Genomic DNA, 19,601 nt, shown 5'->3' on the forward strand with positions numbered 1-19,601 from the left:
GTTAGCCCCCTTTTATGCTCTTCTTCAATGGTCAGGACTCTTCCAGGACCACTACAGAGCAGGTATTATTTAGGTGGTGGATCATTCTCAGCACTGCAGTGACACTGACATGGTGGTGGTGTGTTAGTGTGTGTTGTGCTGGTACGATAAAATATCCTGCTAACAGCGCAGCAATAGATGAGCGAACCTCTTTGACTTTACATCCACAAGGTGGACCAACTAGGTAGGAGTGTCTAATAGAGTTGACAATGAGTGGACACAGTATTTAAAAACTCCAGCAGCGCTGCTGTGTCTGATCCTCTCATACCAGCACAACACACACTAACACACCACCACCATATCATTGTCACTGCAGTTCTGAGAATGATCCACCACCTAAATAATAGCTGCTCTGTGAAGGTCCTGTGGCGGTCCTGACCATTGAAGAACAGGGTGAAAGCAGGCTAAATAAAAATGCAGAGAAACAGATGGACTACAGTCAGTAATTGTAGAACTACGAAGTGCTTCTATATGGTGAGTGGAGCTGATAAAATGGACAGTGAGTGTAGAAACGAGGTGGTTTTAATGTTATGGCTGATCAGTGTATATATACAGTGGGGTCAAAAAGTATTTAGTCAGCCACTGATTGTGCAGGTTCTCCTACTTAGAAAGATGAGAGAGGTCTGTAATTTTCATCATAGGTACACTTCAACTATGAGAGACAAAATGAGAAAAAAAAATCCAGGAAATCACATTGTAGGATTTTTAAAGAATTTATTTGTAAATTATGGTGGAAAATAAGTATTTGGTCAATAACAAACAAGCAAGATTTCTGGCTCTCACAGACCTGTAACTTCTTCTTTAAGAAGCTCTTCTGTCCTCCACTCATTACCTGTATTAATGGCACCAGTTTGACCTCGTTATCTGTATAAAAGACACCTGTCCACAGCCTCAAACAGTCAGACTCCAAACTCAACCATGGCCAAGACCAAAGAGCTGTCGAAGGACACCAGGAAGAAAATTGTAGACCTGCACCAGGCTGGGAAGAGTGAATCTACAATAGGCAAGCAGGTTGGTGTGAATAAATCAACTGTGGGAGCAATTGTAAGAAAATGGAAGACATACAAGACCATTGATAATCTCCCTTGGGGTCAAGATCTCATCCCGTGGGGTCAAAATGATCATGAGAACGGTGAGCAAAAATCCCAGAACTACACGGAGGGACCTGATGAATGACCTGCAGAGAGCTGGGACCAAAGTAACAAAGGCTACCATCAGTAACACACTACGCCGAGAGGGACTCAAATCCTGCAGTGCCAGGCGTGTCCCCCTGCTTAAGCCAGTACATGTCCAGGCCCGTCTGATGTTTGCCAGAGAGCATATGGATGATCCAGAAGAGGATTGGGAGAATATCATGTGGTCAGATGAAACCAAAATGAAACTTTTTGGTAAAAACTCAACTCGTCGTGTTTGGAGGAAGAAGAAAAACCCAAGAACACCATACCTACTGTGAAGCATGGGGGTGGAAACATCATGCTTTGGGGCTGTTTTTCTGCAAAGGGGACAGGACGACTGATCCGTGTTAAGGGAAGAATGAACGGGGCCATGTATCGTGAGATTTTAAGCCAAAACCTCCTTCCATCAGTGAGAGCATTGAAGATGGAACGTGACTGGGTCTTCCAGCATGACAATGATCCCAAACACACCGCTCGGGCAACGAAGGAGTGGCTCCGTAAAAAGCATTTCAAGGTCCTGGAGTGGCCTAGCCACTGTGGAGTCCGTGTTGCCCAGCGACAGCCCCAAAACATCACTGCTCTAGAGGAGATCTTCATGGAGGAATGGGCCAAAATACCAGCTACAGTGTGTGCAAACCTGGTGAAGACTTACAGGAAACGTTTGACCTCTGTCATTGCCAACAAAGGTTATGTTACAAAGTATTGAGTTGAACTTTTGTTATTGACCAAATACTTATTTTCCACCATAATTTACAAATAAATTCTTTAAAAATCTTACAATGTGATTTTCTGGATTTTTTTTTTCTCATTTTGTCTCTCATAGTTGAAGTGTACCTATGATGAAAATTACAGACCTCTCTCATCTTTCTAAGTAGGAGAACCTGCACAATCAGTGGCTGACTAAATACTTTTTGACCCCACTGTAGCCTTGTACCTTACAGTCAATATGCTACAGACAAAAATCATATTACTGATTTACACATGTAAACTTTTGAGCTTTTTTTTAATTGGAATTATTGAATTCATTTTGAATGATAGACAACATCAGATGTTCTATAAATTGTTTTCTTTTATTTGAACATAATTTAATATTTTTGTCACCTGAAATACAAAGAAAAGTAAATAAAAAAGAAAACAAGAACATCCACTACTTGTTTTTTTAAGAGCAGTTACGAATCAGCCCCAAGACCTGACGCAATTAACACACACACGCCTCCCGTGATCGGTTACCATAGTAATTGCTGCTTTACTCCCCTGGAATCGACCTATGGGGTGTTTGTGTGCCACTTTACCACTTGTCAATATCAATATCCTCCCAATCCTGAAAGGACATGATGTTCAGCACTTTGGCAATAAACGTGTATGTGGATCTCTAGCATTTAGAGGATGTGATTGCAGATGTCTTTATATAATACTTGCTGCTTTTGTCTTTTTTATTTTAGAATGACAAGGTGTTTTTATAGTCTCTTATAGTTTTATATTGTTTATTTTTGAAACTTCTGTATTTTTGCAGATCTTAAACGCCGGACAAGCTTAGATGATTCTGCTCTGGTGGACAATGTAAGTGCCTCTGTGTGTCTGCGTGATTCATTTATCTCACTTAAAATATTGTAGCAATTCAGGTTTAAATAGTGTTCAAGAGATCATAAAAAAAAAAATATATATATATATATCAGTTTCATTTTATATATATCAGTTTCCATTTCATATATATCAGTTTCATTTTATATATATCAGTTTTCATTCCATATATATTGAAATTCATTCCATATATATTGAGTTTCATTTTATGTACAGTGTATCACAAAAGTGAGTACACTCCTCACATTTCTGCAAATATTTTATTATATCTTTTCATGGGACAACACTATAGACATGAAACCTGGATATAACTTAGAGTAGTCAGTGTACAACTTGTATAGCAGTGTAGATTTACTGTCTTCTGAAAATAACTCAACACACAGCCATTAATGTCTAAATGGCTGGCAACATAAGTGAGTACACCCCACAGTGAACATGTCCAAATTGTGCCCAAAGTGTCAATATTTTGTGTGACCACCATTATTATCCAGCACTGCCTTAACCCTCCTGGGCATGGAATTCACCAGAGCTGCACAGGTTGCTACTGGAATCCTCTTCCACTCCTCCATGATGACATCACGGAGCTGGTGGATGTTAGACACCTTGAACTCCTCCACCTTCCACTTGAGGATGCGCCACAGGTGCTCAATTGGGTTTAGTCGATCACCTTTACCTTCAGCTTCCTCAGCAAGGCAGTTGTCATCTTGGAGGTTGTGTTTGGGGTCGTTATCCTGTTGGAAAACTGCCATGAGGCCCAGTTTTCGAAGGGAGGGGATCATGCTCTGTTTCAGAGTGTCACAGTACATGTTGGAATTCATGTTTCCCTCAATGAACTGCAGCTCCCCAGTGCCAGCAACACTCATGCAGCCCCAGACCATGATGCTACCACCACCATGCTTGACTGTAGGCAAGATACAGTTGTCTTGGTACTTCTCACCAGGGCGCCGCCACACATGCTGGACACCATCTGAACCAAACAAGTTTATCTTGGTCTCGTCAGACCACAGGGCATTCCAGTAATCCATGTTCTTGGACTGCTTGTCTTCAGCAAACTGTTTGCGGGCTTTCTTGTGCGTCAGCTTCCTTCTGGGATGACGACCATGCAGACCGAGTTGATGCAGTGTGCGGCGTATGGTCTGAGCACTGACAGGCTGACCTTCCACGTCTTCAACCTCTGCAGCAATGCTGGCAGCACTCATGTGTCTATTTTTTAAAGCCAACCTCTGGATATGACGCCGAACACGTGGACTCAACTTCTTTGGTCGACCCTGGCGAAGCCTGTTCCGAGTGGAACCTGTCCTGGAAAACCGCTGTATGACCTTGGCCACCATGCTGTAGCTCAGTTTCAGGGTGTTAGCAATCTTCTTATAGCCCAGGCCATCTTTGTGGAGAGCAACAATTCCATTTCTCACATCCTCAGAGAGTTCTTTGCCATGAGGTGCCATGTTGAATATCCAGTGGCCAGTATGAGAGAATTGTACCCAAAACACCAAATTTAACAGCCCTGCTCCCCATTTACACCTGGGACCTTGACACATGACACCAGGGAGGGACAACGACACATTTTGGCACAATTTGGACATGTTCACTGTGGGGTGTACTCACTTATGTTGCCAGCTATTTAGACATGAATGGCTGTGTGTTGAGTTATTTTCAGAAGACAGTAAATCTACACTGCTATACAAGTTGTACACTGACTACTCTAAGTTATATCCAAGTTTCATGTCTATAGTGTTGTCCCATGAAAAGATATAATGAAATATTTGCAGAAATGTGAGGGGTGTACTCACTTCTGTGATACACTGTGTATATATATACACACAGTATATATATACACAGTATATATACATATATATATATATATATATATATATATATATATACGTATATATATATATATATATATATATATATACGTATATATCAGTTTCATTTTATATATATCAGTTTCCATTCCATATATATCAGTTTCATTTTATATATATCAGTTTTCATTCTATATATATCGAGTTTCATTTTATATATATTGAGTTTTATTCCATATATATCGAGTTTCATTTTATATATCTCGAGTTTCATTTTATATATATTGAGTTTCATTCCATATACAGTGGGGCCAAAAAGTATTTAGTCAGCCACTGGTTGTGCAGGTTCTCCTACTTAGAAAGATGAGAGAGGTCTGTAATTTTCATCATAGGTACACTTCAACTATGAGAGACAAAATGAGAAAAAAAAATCCAGGAAATCACATTGTAGGATTTTTAAAGAATTTATTTGTAAATTATGGTGGAAAATAAGTATTTGGTCACCCACAAACAAGCAAGATTTCTTGCTCTCACAGACCTGTAACTTCTTCTTTAAGAAGCTCTTCTGTTTTCCACTCGTTACCTGTATTAATGGCACCAGTTTGACCTCGTTATTTGTATAAAAGACACCTGTCCACAGCCTCAAACAGTCAGACTCCAAACTCAACCATGGCCAAGACCAAAGAGCTGTCGAAGGACACCAGGAAGAAAATTGTAGACCTGCACCAGGCTGGGAAGAGTGAATCTACAATAGGCAAGCAGGTTGGTGTGAATAAATCAAATGTGGGAGCAATTGTAAGAAAATGGAAGACATACAAGACCATTGATAATCTCCCTTGGGGTCAAGATCTCATCCCGTGGGGTCAAAATGATCATGAGAACGGTGAGCAAAAATCCCAGAACTACACGGAGGGACCTGATGAATGACCTGCAGAGAGCTGGGACCAAAGTAACAAAGGCTACCATCAGTAACACACTACGCCGAGAGGGACTCAAATCCTGCAGTGCCAGGCGTGTCCCCCTGCTTAAGCCAGTACATGTCCAGGTCCATCTGAAGTTTGCCAGAGAGCATATGGATGATCCAGAAGAGGATTGGGAGAATATCATGTGGTCAGATGAAACCAAAATGGAACTTTTTGGTAAAAACTCAACTCGTCGTGTTTGGAGGAAGAAGAATGCTGAGTTGCATCCCAAGAACACCATACCTACTGTGAAGCATGGGGGTGGAAACATCATGCTTTGGGGCTGTTTTTCTGCAAAGGGGACAAGACGACTGATCCGTGTTAAGGGAAGAATGAACGGGGCCATGTATCGTGAGATTTTAAGCCAAAACCTCCTTCCATCAGTGAGAGCATTGAAGATGGAACGTGGCTGGGTCTTCCAGCATGACAATGATCCCAAACACACCACTCGGGCAACGAAGGAGTGGCTCCGTAAAAAGCATTTCAAGGTCCTGGAGTGGCCTAACCAGTCTCCAGACCTCAACCCCATAGAAAATTTGTGGAAGGAGTTGAAAGTCCGTGTTGCCCAGCGACAGCCCCAAAACATCACTGCTCTAGAGGAGATCTGCATGGAGGAATGGGCCAAAATACCAGCTCCAGTGTGTGCAAACCTGGTGAAGACTTACAGGAAACGTTTGACCTCTGTCATTGCCAACAAAGGTTATGTTACAAAGTATTGAGTTGAACTTTTGTTATTGACCAAATACTTATTTTCCACCATAATTTACAAAAAAATTCTTTAAAAATCCTACAATGTGATTTCCTGGATTTTTTTTTCTCATTTTGTCTCTCATAGTTGAAGTGTACCTATGATGAAAATTACAGACCTCTCTCATCTTTCTAAGTAGGAGAACCTGCACAATCAGTGGCTGACTAAATACTTTTTGGCCCCACTGTATATCAGTTTCATTCCATATATATCAGTGTTTGCTGTATTTTTCCTGTTTGGCTTGCCATATGTTATATTATATTTTATTACATTGTATTATATTTTATTATATTATATTTGTGTAAACACATCTGTGCAACAGTACGGGGTCGTCATTGTTGCATTTTCCGTTTCAAAATTCTCCAGACATTCTCTATTTGGGACAGGTCAGGACTGCAGGCAGGCCAGTCCAGTACCTGTACCCTCTTCTTCCACAGCCATGTAAATGACCTTTGCCAGGGGCACTGACATAGTCCCATACCATGACAGACCCTGGCTTTTGGACTTGTTCCTGAAAACAGTCTGGATGGTCTTTTTTGTCTTTGGTCCGGAGCACACGGCGTCCATTTTTTTTTTTTAAACATGGGCCCTATTTTGCCCATGTCCAAATTATTTTTGAATGTGTTGCAGGCCTGAAATGCAGGAATGGAGGTATATTAACAAATGAAATGAAGTTAAGCAGACAAAACATGAAATATCTTGGGTTGAAACTGTCTGCAGTCAAATAAAAGTCAAAGTAAATTTAAGGAACACCGTGTTTTTATTTTATTTACATTTTTCATGCTGTCCCAATATTTTTTGATTTGGGGTTTTAAATATATTGGGTATTCATTTTAAGAACACAACCAAAGATTTTAATGTACATGACTTCAGCTAATGTTCTTACAGCTACACATGTTTACTGCTTGTCTTGTTGTTTTCATCAGGTTTTTGAAGAACAGCTTGTACCCTTATCGGATCATGATGATGAGAGTTTCAGCATGAGTGACTCAGGTATTTATTTATCAGTTTGTCTGCTGTCAGCTTATTGCTTTTTATTACTGCATTGATGTACATCAAGCAAACTTTAAATATCATACCACAGCATAACAGCCAATACCCTTTTTTTATCTGTTATATCTGATAGTACATCCATAGATATGTTTTGAATCTATCAAACATGACTGTATTGTACAGTATTACCAAAATGTTGCAGATGAAATAGTTGTATTTTTTAAAATTGTATGTCTGTAAGGGGAAGGACCATGGCTGAATAAGTTAGGACTGACCAGTTGAGGTTGCTGCACTAGCGGGGCGGCTGATCACAGATGGCAGTGCGTGGCTCTTCACAAGCGATACTGCACTCTATGAGATTCCCCCCCCCCCCCCCCCCCCCCCAACTACGTTTAATTTTTTAATGATGATCATTTATTAAATAAAAAAAATGTTGCTCAGCCCTGCGTGACCCCTTGTGGAAAAAAAAGCAATTCTCCTTTTAGTTACTAAATAAACAAGTTGACACTTAAGTTCAGTTTCACTACCACACTCAGGCATGATTACTGCCAGACTTGTTGAATCTAAACTTCACTCAAATAGAACCTGTCTGGCAATGTGAAGCAGGCTAGAAAGTCCTAAAGATCAGCACATAATGCCACATTAAAAAAAAAAAAATTCTAATACAGATGTAAAACAAAATCAAAAGCCATTGCTAAGACTCTGGGACTCCAGTGAACCACAGTGAGAGCCGTCATCCACAAATAGAAAACATTTTTTAGAATAGTAGTGAACCTTCCCAGAAGTGGCCAGCCTACCAAAATTTCACCAAGAATGCAGTGATGACTTATCCAGCAGGTCACAAAATAACCCAGACGAACATCTAAACAACTGCTGGCCTCAGGAGTGAAGGTCAGCAGCAGTAGAGAAAGTGAAATTTGATCTGGTAGTTTGATATGACTAGATCGGAAGGAAAAAAAAGAAGAATTATCTTAAAACAGCTGAGGGAAATGTGATCTTGCCAAAAAATAATATGTAATTAGTAAATGTTCTAAAATGATCATACTTTTGACTGAAACATTACTGAAATTAAATATTTTTAATACAAACATGTATTGTTATAATATTGTTAAAATAGATAGATAGATAGATAGATAGATAGATAGATAGATAGATAGATAGATAGATAGATAGATAGAAATACAACAAAAAAGCTTATTATTAAAGCCAAAGCTTATTGATGCATGTGGGGAGTGAACGCTGGCCCGTGTGGCCCGATCCAACAGACGTGCTACTGTAGCTCAAATTGCTGAGGAAGTTATTGCTGTATAGTCACAGACCAGTCAGAGTGGCCATGCTTACCCCTGTCCACCACCGAAAGCTGCCCCACAGCTAATCTTTTTAGTTCCCCCTCACACACACACGTACTTAAGATTTACGAGTGGCTTTCTGTAACTGAAGCAGGCGGAGTTTTGTGTAATGGGAGCCTAGACACTCACGAAAGGAGGAGGATGCTAACTGGGTGGGGTTTGTCACCATGGCGATGTTAAATGCTAACTTTCTTCAAGTTGCCAGGGTCATGTAAGAGCGCTGTAAGAATGAAGACAAGAAAAAAAAAAAGTTACTTTGAGCAGACGTTGTACACACACACACACACACACATGGAGAGAGAGAGAGCAAGAGTGAGAAAGATACATTCGACAATGTCTGTATTGTTCTTATATTACAACCTCAAATCACAAATGCAAATAAAATAAAAAAGCAGTGTTCCTTACATTTACTTTGACATTTATTTGATTGCAGACAGTTTGAACCTGAGATATTTCATATTTTACCTGCTTGACTTCATTTCTGCAACATTTCAGCCTGCAACACATTCCAAAAAAGTTGGTACGGGGGCAATTCAGGGCTAGTAATGAGATGAAAAAACTAAATAATGATGTGATTCCAAACAGGTGATGTCAACAGGTGATTGTAATCATGGTTTGGTACAAAAGCTGCATCCAGGAAAGGCCGAGTCTTTGATGAGCAAAGAGGATCAGAGGATCTCCAGTTTGTAAACAAATACGTGAGAAAATGATTGAAATGATTAAAAACAATGTACCTCAAAGTAAGATTGGAGGGGATTTGCATATTTCTCCCTCTGCAGTGCGTAATATTATTAAACCATTTAAGGAATCGGGAGGAATTTCAGTGTGTAAAGACCAAGGGCGCAAGCTTAAGCTGAACACCTGTGATCTTCGATCCCTCAGACGGCACTGTATCAAGAACCGCCACTCAACAATAGCTGATATAACCACATGGGTGAGGGATTACTTTGGCAAACCTTTTTCAAGCTCTGCAATACAGAGTTACATGCACAAATGCCACTTAAAACTTTACTGTGCAAAAAAGAAGCCTTATGTTACCCATGTCCAGAGGCGGCGTTGACTTCTCTGGGCTCAGAGACATCTAGGATGGACCATCACACAGTGGAAACGTGTATTGTGGTCAGATGAATCAGCATTCCAGGTCTTTTTTTGAAAAAATGGACGCTGTGTACTCCGAACCAAAGACAAAAAAGACCATCCAGACTGTTATTAGCAACAAGTCCAAAAGCCAGGGTGTGTCATGGTATGGGGTGTGTCAGTGCCCTTGGCAAAAGTCATTTACACTTCTGTGATGGCAGCATTAATGCAGAAAAGTACATTGAGATCTTAGAGCAACATGTGCTGCCTTCAAGACGTTGTCTTTTTCAGGGACGTCCATGCGTTTTTCAACAATGCAAAACCACATGCTGCACACATTACAAAGGCATGGCTGCGGAAGAAAAGGTTACGGGTACTGGATTGGCCCGCCTGCGGTCCTGACCTGTCCCCAATAGAGAATGTGTGGAGAAATTTGAAACAGAAAATGCGACAACGACGACCCTGTACTGTTGCACATCTTAAGACGTGTTTGTAGGAAGAATGAGACAAAATAAAAGCTGAAACACTAAATCACTTGGTCTCCTCGGTAGCAAAACGTCTTTTAAGTGTGGTGAAAAGGAATGGCAAATTCTTTACTGTCCAAACTTTTTGGAATGTGTTGCAGGCCTTAAATGCAAGAATGGATGTTTATTAACAAATGAAATTAAGTTGAGCAGATAAAACATGAAATATTTCAGGTTCATCCTGTCTGCAATCAAATAAAAGTCAAAGTAAATGTAAGAAACTCTGTGTACGAGTAAAACGGAATGAGGAGAACTTTTTGGAAGAAGATGGCAGAGGGAGGAGATTCCAGTTTGTGAAAAAGATTAACAGTCAAAGCTTTCCAGCTCATCCAAACCAGGCTGATGTGGACCGGAGGCAGACTCCGCTCAAGTCCTCGACTGCTCAGCAGAGCCCAGACCGCAAAAACTTATATCAAAGAAGACAGAATAAAAGAGCAGAAGACGCAAGCAAAGGAAATTGGAGGTGAAACTAAACTTCGGCTTGTTCCAGGAGGCCTGGAACGTTTCTTTTTTCCACGATTATAAGAGGAAATTCGTCTTGGAGCGGAATTCGCCTGAACTCTTTTCTAAACACACGCTTCTAACCGCATGCGTACTCTCACTTTAAACAACTGAGCCTTGTTTTTTGTTTTTGTTTATTTCTCCCATTGGAAATTAGCATGCGCCTAGTCTCAAGTACATACCGTTAATAAAGTGCATGTGCACGGTATGGTTGAGCGTGCTTCTTTTTACGAACAGACACAGACAGGACGTCCACTTCATGCAGAGAAGAATCCAGCCTCTCTTGCGCCGAAACGCACACGTGGTTGTAATCTACTTTCGGCATGTCTGACTGCTTGTCTGCTCGAGCCATCTGCGTGTTGACTTTGGACCATTAGGAGGCAGAGGGCCGTGTTTGTGGAGCGCATGTGTCCATGCGTGCGCATGCATATTGAAAGTGGAAGATCAGGTCACCCTGTAGTCACAAATTACCCTTGGTTAGGGGCATTGTTTGCGCTGGGGTTTATCGTTTAGAATAGTGTTCAAGTGTCTCATTAAACTTAATGAGTCCTAAGTTTGAATTTGGGGTAGGACTGTCACAGGGATCTTTTAATCATAGTTTTACAAATATAAATAGGTTAAATATGGTGGTGGTGTTTTCCCATGCGTTTACATACATCTGCATTTGTTCTACATTTGCTAGTGCTTACTTCTGATCTGACTGGTCCGTTTTCACACTGCTGTCCTTTGGGTTTGTGAGTATGTGTGTGTATACGTGTCATATTGATTACTGATTCATTGATAACTGCTTATGTAAGGTGCACAAAAGCAGGACTGTTTTTAAACCCTGCTTAAAAAGTGGGTCAGGTTATGACTTTGAGACAAAAACAGTGCTAATGAGGACCGAAGATCAAGATCCGTTCTTTGTCAAGAGTCAAGTGTGTGTGTACTTGTAGCTGGTGTAAAGACGTGTCATTGATTACTGATTCATTAATAATTGCTTACATAAAGTGCACAAAAGCAGGACTGGTGTAAACCCCACTTAAAAAGTGGGTCAGGTTTTGACTTTGAGACAAAAACTGTTCTAATGAGGACCTAAGATCAAGATCCGTCCTTTGTGTGAATCAAGTGTGTGCATACTTGTACCTGGTGGAAAGACGTGTCATATTGATAACTGATTCATTGATGGTTGCTTATGTAATGTGCACTATTGCAGGACTGTTTTTAAACCTTCTTAAAAAGTGGGTCAGGTTTTGACTTTGAGACAAAAACAGTGCTAATGAGGACCGATGATCAAGATCCAGGTGTGTATACCTGTAGCTGGTGAGAAGACATGTCATATTGATGACTGATTCATTGATAACTGCTTATGTAAGGTGGACAAGAGCAGGACTGTTTTTAAACCCCACTTAAAAAGTGGGTCAGGTTTTGACTTTGAGACAAAAACAGTGCTAATGTGGACCGAAGATCAAGATCTGTCCTTTGTGTTTGTGAGTATGTGTGTGTATACTTGTAGCTCGTTTAATGGCATGTCATATTGATTACTGATTCATTGATGGTTCCTCACGTAAGGTGCACAAAAGCAGGACTGTTTTTAAATCCTGATTATAAAGTGGGTCAGTATTTGACTGAGTCAAAAACAGTGCTAATGAGGACCGAAGATCAAGATCCGTCTTTTGTGTTTGTGAATTTGTGTGTGTATACTTGTAGCTGGTGGAAAGACGTGTCATATTGATTACTGATTCATTAATAATTGCTTATGTAATGTGCACAAAAGCAGGACTGGTTTTAAATCCTGCGACTTTGAGACAGAAACAGTGCTAATAATGACCGAAGATCAAGATCCGTCTTTTGTGTTTGTGAGTTTGTGTGTGTATACTTGTAGCTGGTGGAAAGACGTGTCATATTGATTACTGATTCATTGATAATTGCCTATGTAAAGTGCACATTACGTAAAAACAGTGCTAATGATAATCGAAGATCAAGATCTGTCCTTTGTGTGAATCAAGTGTGTGTGTACTTGTAGCTGGTGGGAAGACGTGTCATATTGATTACTGATTCATTAATAATTGCTTACATAAAGTGCACAAAAGCAGGACTGGTGTAAACCCCACTTAAAAAGTGGGTCAGGTTTTGACTTTGAGACAAAAACTGTTCTAATGAGGACCTAAGATCAAGATCCGTCCTTTGTGTGAATCAAGTGTGTGTGTACTTGTAGCTGGTGGGAAGACGTGTCATATTGATTACTGATTCATTGATAGCTGCTTATGTAAAGTGCACAAAAGCAGGACTGTTTTTAAACCCCACTTAAAAAGTGGATCAGGTTTTGACTTTGAGACAAAAACAGTTCTAATGAGGACCAAAAATCAATAAAAAACAAAATACAAACAGTATGTTATGTAACTAATGGTTTGTGGTATTAAAATTACAATGTTGGCTGTATGCTGGTTATGACAGCTGTGTGACTGATTGGCTATGACATCTGTTAATGCTAATCCTCTTTGTTCTTTTTACGTTACTGTTGTATAAAGTTATATTTTATGTCCTGCGTAGCTGCAACTGGTTTGAAAACGCACACAACCCATAAATCAAATTATCGCCAGCGATAAACTATTACTAGCAAACCTTATGACCAATAGTTTTGCAATACTACAGTTCGTAACTGCTCTATTTTTAGCTTAACTTGTCTGCATCAATTTATAGCTGCTGTTGTTGTTCTTGGGTGCTTTTTCAGGACAGAGCATAAAATTAGCATTCATTTCATACAACGTCGCAACCACATTCTATCGTCTAACAACATTCTGTTCCGGACTGGGATGCGTGTTAGGTATGCATGTTGATATGCGAGTTTTCTTGCCCCCTCGTGTGTCCCCAGACCCTCCTGGGGCTTCATTAGCATGGCCGGTTAATGATTTCTAAACCTTGGCCGACCTTGCAGATTCCTCCGGACACCTTGCTGGAGAAAAATCTACTCTCTCTTCTTTCTAACAGGCTCTGGGGATTCGAGGTCTGACTTTGCTCTGTACCAAAATCGTGGGAGTATAGGGTGTTGAAAGAGACCACCTTCTCTCTCTCTCTCACACACACACACACACACAAGGTTAGCTAGCTAACTTTGTGTTGCATTTTCTCGTGAATCAGTGCTCTGGTTATATTTTTTTTCCACACTGCTCCACTTTTTTTGGGACGTTTATTTTTTCCCCTTAATACATCAAGAGTGAGCAACATCGAAAAAGAAGAAAAATCATGGACTCGGACTCAGACTCTCCCTTTAATTACTCGTGGCCTTCCTTTCCCAGAATGAGGATTCTTAAACGGAAGACAAAACCAGGTAAAAAGAAGTGGGGGGGGGGGGGGGGGGGGGGGGGGGTGAGTTGGTACGGGAGTAAATGTCTTAGTAGGTGTGTTAATTGCTCCATATGTGAGTTTGTGTTTGTGATTTGCGCTAGAAATGTATCAGTGTGGGCAGAGGTAGCTCAGCGGGTAAGGTGGAATAGTAATCAGAAGGTTGCCGGTTCAAGTTTCACCACCGCCAAGTTGCCACTGTTGGGCCCCTGAGCAAGGCACTGAACCCCCAATTGCTCAAACTGTATCAGTCATAATTGTAAGTCGTTTTAGATCATAATTGTAAGTGTCTTGCTAAGTGCTGCAAATGTAAATGTAATGTTAATATGTATTGCTTAATTATGGTGTCAGCTATTAAGTTGGTGAGTAAATTGGAATTTATGTTAATCGTTTATAGTTTGCAAGTGTGTGACCTACATCTGCATATTCAGATACAATGCAATCAAGTAATTGAACATGGCTAGATTGGCAGGAAAACTGGAAACAACTGAGTTTACAGCATAATAATGAAACTGTACTTAAATGGAATGAGTTTATCGATTTAATTATCACATTATTGCTGCCATAAAATAATTCTGTGGACTTACTAAGCTTACAGTTTAATTTCTGGCATTAAATAAAACTGGTTTTGCCCAGGTGGTGCAGCGGAATAATCCGCTTGCACACCAGTGCCGAGATTCTGAACTCCTCGGGTCGGAACTCGGCGTTGCCACCGGTCGGCTGGGCGCCATCTGGCAGGCATAATTGCCAGTGCCTGCAGCATTGTGGGTGGGATCTTCATACCCTGTGTAAGGACCCTGATTGGCAGAAGAGACGCCTGTGCAGAATGCAGGGGTGAGAACAGGAGAGCTGTGCATGTGTTGGAAGAGGCGTGAGCAGCGACGTGCTCTCTTCGGATGCAATCGGGTATCCCTCAGCAGCGGAAGACAAATTGACTGCACTAAATCACGGAATTGCTGTAATCGCAGTCTAAGTAGCGCGTTCGAATAACCTGCCTTATAAGTCGATGACTTATTAGAATCCTCTCTACTGAGGCAGCTGCCTATGTAGGCAGTAAGACAGCAAGGCAGCTCACTAGGTTTTCGAACACACCCAGTGTTTGCCTTGCCTTACATAGTCATAGCCACACTTTATCTTTATTTATACAAGATGTTACCACTGGGGCTCTATAGATTTTATTTAGTGCCATATCATGAAAAGTAGTCTTCTGAAGCTATTTGACACCAAAAACTGGGTTACATATTTGTAGGTTTAAGGTCTTCCTCAATCAAATCTTAATTTGTCTCGAAAAGCAGCTGGGATAGCCATAACCTGGTCGGTTTATTCTTTACGGTGTTGCCTGCACAAGCCTCTATGGGAAAATTGGATGGAGAATCACAAGCACCAAATAACCCCTAACTGCCCCCACTGTCACCAGACATACTAAATTGTACATGCTCTGATAGAGACATGGTTTGAATTAAGGAGGGAATTAATACTTGGACCCCACAAAGAGAGATAAAAACAACAGTTTGGTGGGAGGGGGGATCTGTTAGTTAGCTAAACTATAACTTCGAGCAAAACTAGCTGATATCAGCATTCATCAATATGCAGTTTACACAATCTAATAAGAAACAGAAAGCAATAAAGTGTATTAAACCAGCTAGATAGATAGCTATGTACTGTACATTAACATACAATATAATGAAGACGCGACCAATAATAGGAGTGAAGGCAGGCAGACGAGATGAGAAATGGTATGGTCCACTTTGGGTCACCATTATCAGCTGGTCCCCACAATCACTGTTTTTGTCCTATATACTCAGTCTGTCCATATACCTCACCTGTAATATTATGCTACTACCCTATAATACCTGTATGCTCTTCCCAACACTGTTGGGGCCAAACATGCTTAGCAGTGAACCAGAGGCCAATAAAAAAATCATGTCCGATTTTGTAGTACCAAACATTTCATGTAAATAAGTCTTATGTTCTCATAACACAGTTTGAGAGTAGACGTGTTCAGTACACCTTGACCTCCTCCCTTTTCTGTTTTCGTTGCGAAAGGTTTTAATTTATTGACATGCTCGGTTAGCCTGAAGTTTAAGTGTTTGAGTGTTTGTAAGGCTTGTGTTTGTGAGGGTGTTTGTGGATGGGATCAATTTCACTGACGTCAAGATCAGATTGTTCAGTTGTCTAAATGGATCTTGCATAAAAAGATAGACTCACATGAACCTTAGAACTAGGCACATGCAATTATGCTCACTCACATATTTTTGGTTAATATTTTATAGTGAACTTGGTGGTAACTTTCGAAACCATCTGAAAATACTGGAAGGAAAGCAGGAATACACCCTCTTTCACCCTCTTTGCACACCATACACCCACTTACTCTCACCTAGGGGCAATTTACAATAGCCTTACCACTTACTGACGTAACTGTTGTTTGTGGAAGGTAGGAAAGAATCCAATTATGCAAAGAAAACTCATGTTAACACAACAAAATATGCTAAACTTCTCACAGATACTGACCAGAGACAAAGATCAAACCTAGGTTCTTATACCTTTGGACATGTTTGTGATCTTAATATGTACAGTGCAGTGAAAAGTATTTGCCCTGTCCCATTTTTTTCTGTTTTTGCATTTTTCTCAATTCTCCTTCCAATCTAGTCATATCCAATTACCAGATTGCATTACACTTTCTCTCTACTGATGCTGATCTCCACTGCTGATTGAGGAGAGCGAGACTGTCACACACCCCCTCCGACACATGTGCAGTAGCCGACTGCATCTTTTCACCTGCACAAGACGAGTTCATATGTGGATCATAAATATCTAATATATTTGCCTATCAGTTCATGACATAAAGCTCAAATGCAGTTGAGTAATACAGCAGGACAATGATGCAAAGCACACAATCAAGTTCATCTCTGAATGGTTTTAAAGAAACAAATTTACGGTTTTGGACTGGCCTGACTTGAATCCCATTGTCATGCTGTGGCAAGACCTTGATTAGGCAGTTCATGCTTGAACATCCTGGTGTTGGCCAAAATTTCTCAATAGCAATATAAAAGGCAAGTTACCTCAAACGTTTGATTTCAGCTTTTACTGGTAAGGACGGCACAACCAGTTATTAGTTTGGGTGGGTTAATTTTTTCACTTGGGTGATATACACCGATCAGCCATAACATTAAAACCACCTCCTTGTTTCTACACTCACTGTCCATGTTATCAGCCCCACTTACCATAGTCCATCTGATTCTCTGCATGCTTTGTTAGCCCCCTTTCATGCTGTTCTTCAATAGTCAGAACTTTCCCAGGACCACTACAGAGCAGGTATTATTTGGGTGGTAGATCATTCTCAGCACTGCAGTGACAATGACATGGCGGTGGTGTGTTAGTGTGTGTTGTGGTGGTATGAGTGGATCAGACACAGCAGCGCTGCTGGAGTTTTAAAACACCTCACTGTCACTACTGGACTGAGAATAGTCCACCAACCAAACATATCCAGCCAACAGCGCCCCGTGGTCAGCGTCCTGTGACCACTGATGAAGGTCTAAAAGATGACCAACTCATACAGCAGCAATAGATAAGTCATCATCTCTGACTTTACATCTACAAGGTGGACCAACTAGGTAGGAGTGTCTAACAGAGTGGACAGTAAGTGGACACGGTATTTAAAAACTCCAGCGCTGTCTGATCCACTCATACCAGCACAACACACACTAACACACCATCATCATGTCATTGTCACTGCAGTGCTGAGAATGATCCACCACCCAAATAATACCTGCTCTGTGGTGGTCCTGTGGGGGTCCTGACCATTGAAGAACAGCCTGAAAGCAGGCGAAAAAAGCATGCAGAAAAACAGATGGAGTACAGTCAGTTATTGTAGAACTACAAAGCGCTCCTATGTGGTAAGTGGAGCTGATAAAATGAACAGTGAGTGTAGAAACAAGGAGGTGGTTTTAATGTTATGGCTGATCAGTGTATATCTTCTTTCTAATATAGGAAAGGGTAAAAGACACTAAATTCCAACCAAAGATCAGTGACTTTAAGCAGACATGCACATGCGGTACATATAGCTGTTATAAACAGTAATTGGCCTCATATGCGAGTGTCCTTGCTGCACAGTTTAGGAAATTCCTCTCGGAGGAACAGGATTTCCTTTACATTAGCCAGCCAGACAACAGTCGAGACATCAAACACCGTATTTGTTTTGATTGCGTATGCAAAGAAAGTCAGACAAGTGAACCTTGTGTATTTGGGACGACTTTCACTTGGCTGTTTGAGAGAAGGATACACAGTCCGACTGATTTTTTTACTTCAGTTTGTGCACATGAATCCGTTTTATTATTTATGGCACTTTCTCAAAATTCTTTCACATCTGTTACATGATTAAATAAGTCAAGAGTGGTGAAGCACAAATAGTTTAAAATGTATTTAATGGAAAAAATGTTGGCAAAGCACATTTTCAAACTAGAGACTAATCATGTGTGCTAAGTTTTATTTTATTTAATTATTTTTTAAACACTTGGCTTTGAAACTGGCATTGCACACTATAAGTGTTTTGATTTAATGCTTTCTTTTTATCCTTTTTAATTTGCAAATGCATAATAGTGCATTAAAAAGACAACAGTAGTATGAGCACATGTTGTTGTTTTGACAGAGAATTTGAGCGCCACTTCTGGTTCCTGTTCTTCATTCCAGCCGCACTCGACACACACTGCTGCTGCCAGAATTGCTGCCATGCTCAGCCGCACCGGAAAGGTCTGACATCTGTTTAAGAGAGAGAGAGAGAGAGAGAGAGAGAGTGTGTGTGTGTGTGTGTGTGTGTGGGGATCTAAACCAACCGAACACAGTATGTAATGTCACAAAATTTAGCACTAAACACGCCACGAGAGAACACAGTGCAGCGGATGAATTCCTAGAGCTGTTTTGACCCATTTTATCTAGGGCTGGGTGATATGACTAAAAAAACCTCAAATCTCAATATGCTTTAGAGAAATGGAGATATACGATATGATACGATATGATATAAACCTTTATTAGGATACTGTATTATTATATACAGTATATTAGAGATGCATGAGTACCGATACTGGTATCGGGTATTTGCCCGATACCGCGCTCATTAACTTGTACTCGTACTCGCAAACGAGGCTCCGATACTTAACATCCGATACCGTGTGCCTAGTGCACGTTGCTGCGTTATGCCTGGTTCACACTACACGATTTTTGCCCTGATTTTCGCTCAGCGACTGGTCGGCGCTAGATTTGCCGGCTCGGGAGCAACTCGGCGTTCACTCGGCAATCAAAACTCGGCTCTCGATCGCTAAGTGTGAACTATCCAACAACTCGATCTGACGGCTCACCGAGCGCTCGAGTTTTCTAGCACGTCAGATATCTGAGATGTGCGACAGATATCTGGGAATGAGTGACATGTCGAACAGCCAATGAGAACGCAGGATACGGTGTGAGGGGAAACGCAGGAGAGGAGTGTAAACAGGTGGGACGGGGATAATATAGTTTATATCAGAATAC

The 19,601-nt window shown here is 40.8% G+C and overlaps 1 protein-coding gene across 1 annotated transcript in view; it reads left to right on the forward strand.

Moving 5' to 3' along the window:
- The window catches only part of arhgef28a (Rho guanine nucleotide exchange factor (GEF) 28a), a 135,514-nt gene that overhangs the window by 23,382 nt on the left and 92,531 nt on the right, over positions 1 to 19,601 (forward strand). The window contains exons 4-6 of the mRNA XM_062989040.1: positions 2,728 to 2,774; positions 7,237 to 7,303; positions 18,727 to 18,827. Of these exons, the coding sequence (XP_062845110.1) occupies positions 2,728 to 2,774; positions 7,237 to 7,303; positions 18,727 to 18,827 (215 nt within the window). The remainder of the gene's footprint in view (positions 1 to 2,727; positions 2,775 to 7,236; positions 7,304 to 18,726; positions 18,828 to 19,601) is intronic.

The sequence above is a fragment of the Trichomycterus rosablanca genome, chromosome 26 (genome assembly GCF_030014385.1).
Source record: "Trichomycterus rosablanca isolate fTriRos1 chromosome 26, fTriRos1.hap1, whole genome shotgun sequence".
NCBI lineage: Eukaryota > Metazoa > Chordata > Actinopteri > Siluriformes > Trichomycteridae > Trichomycterus > Trichomycterus rosablanca.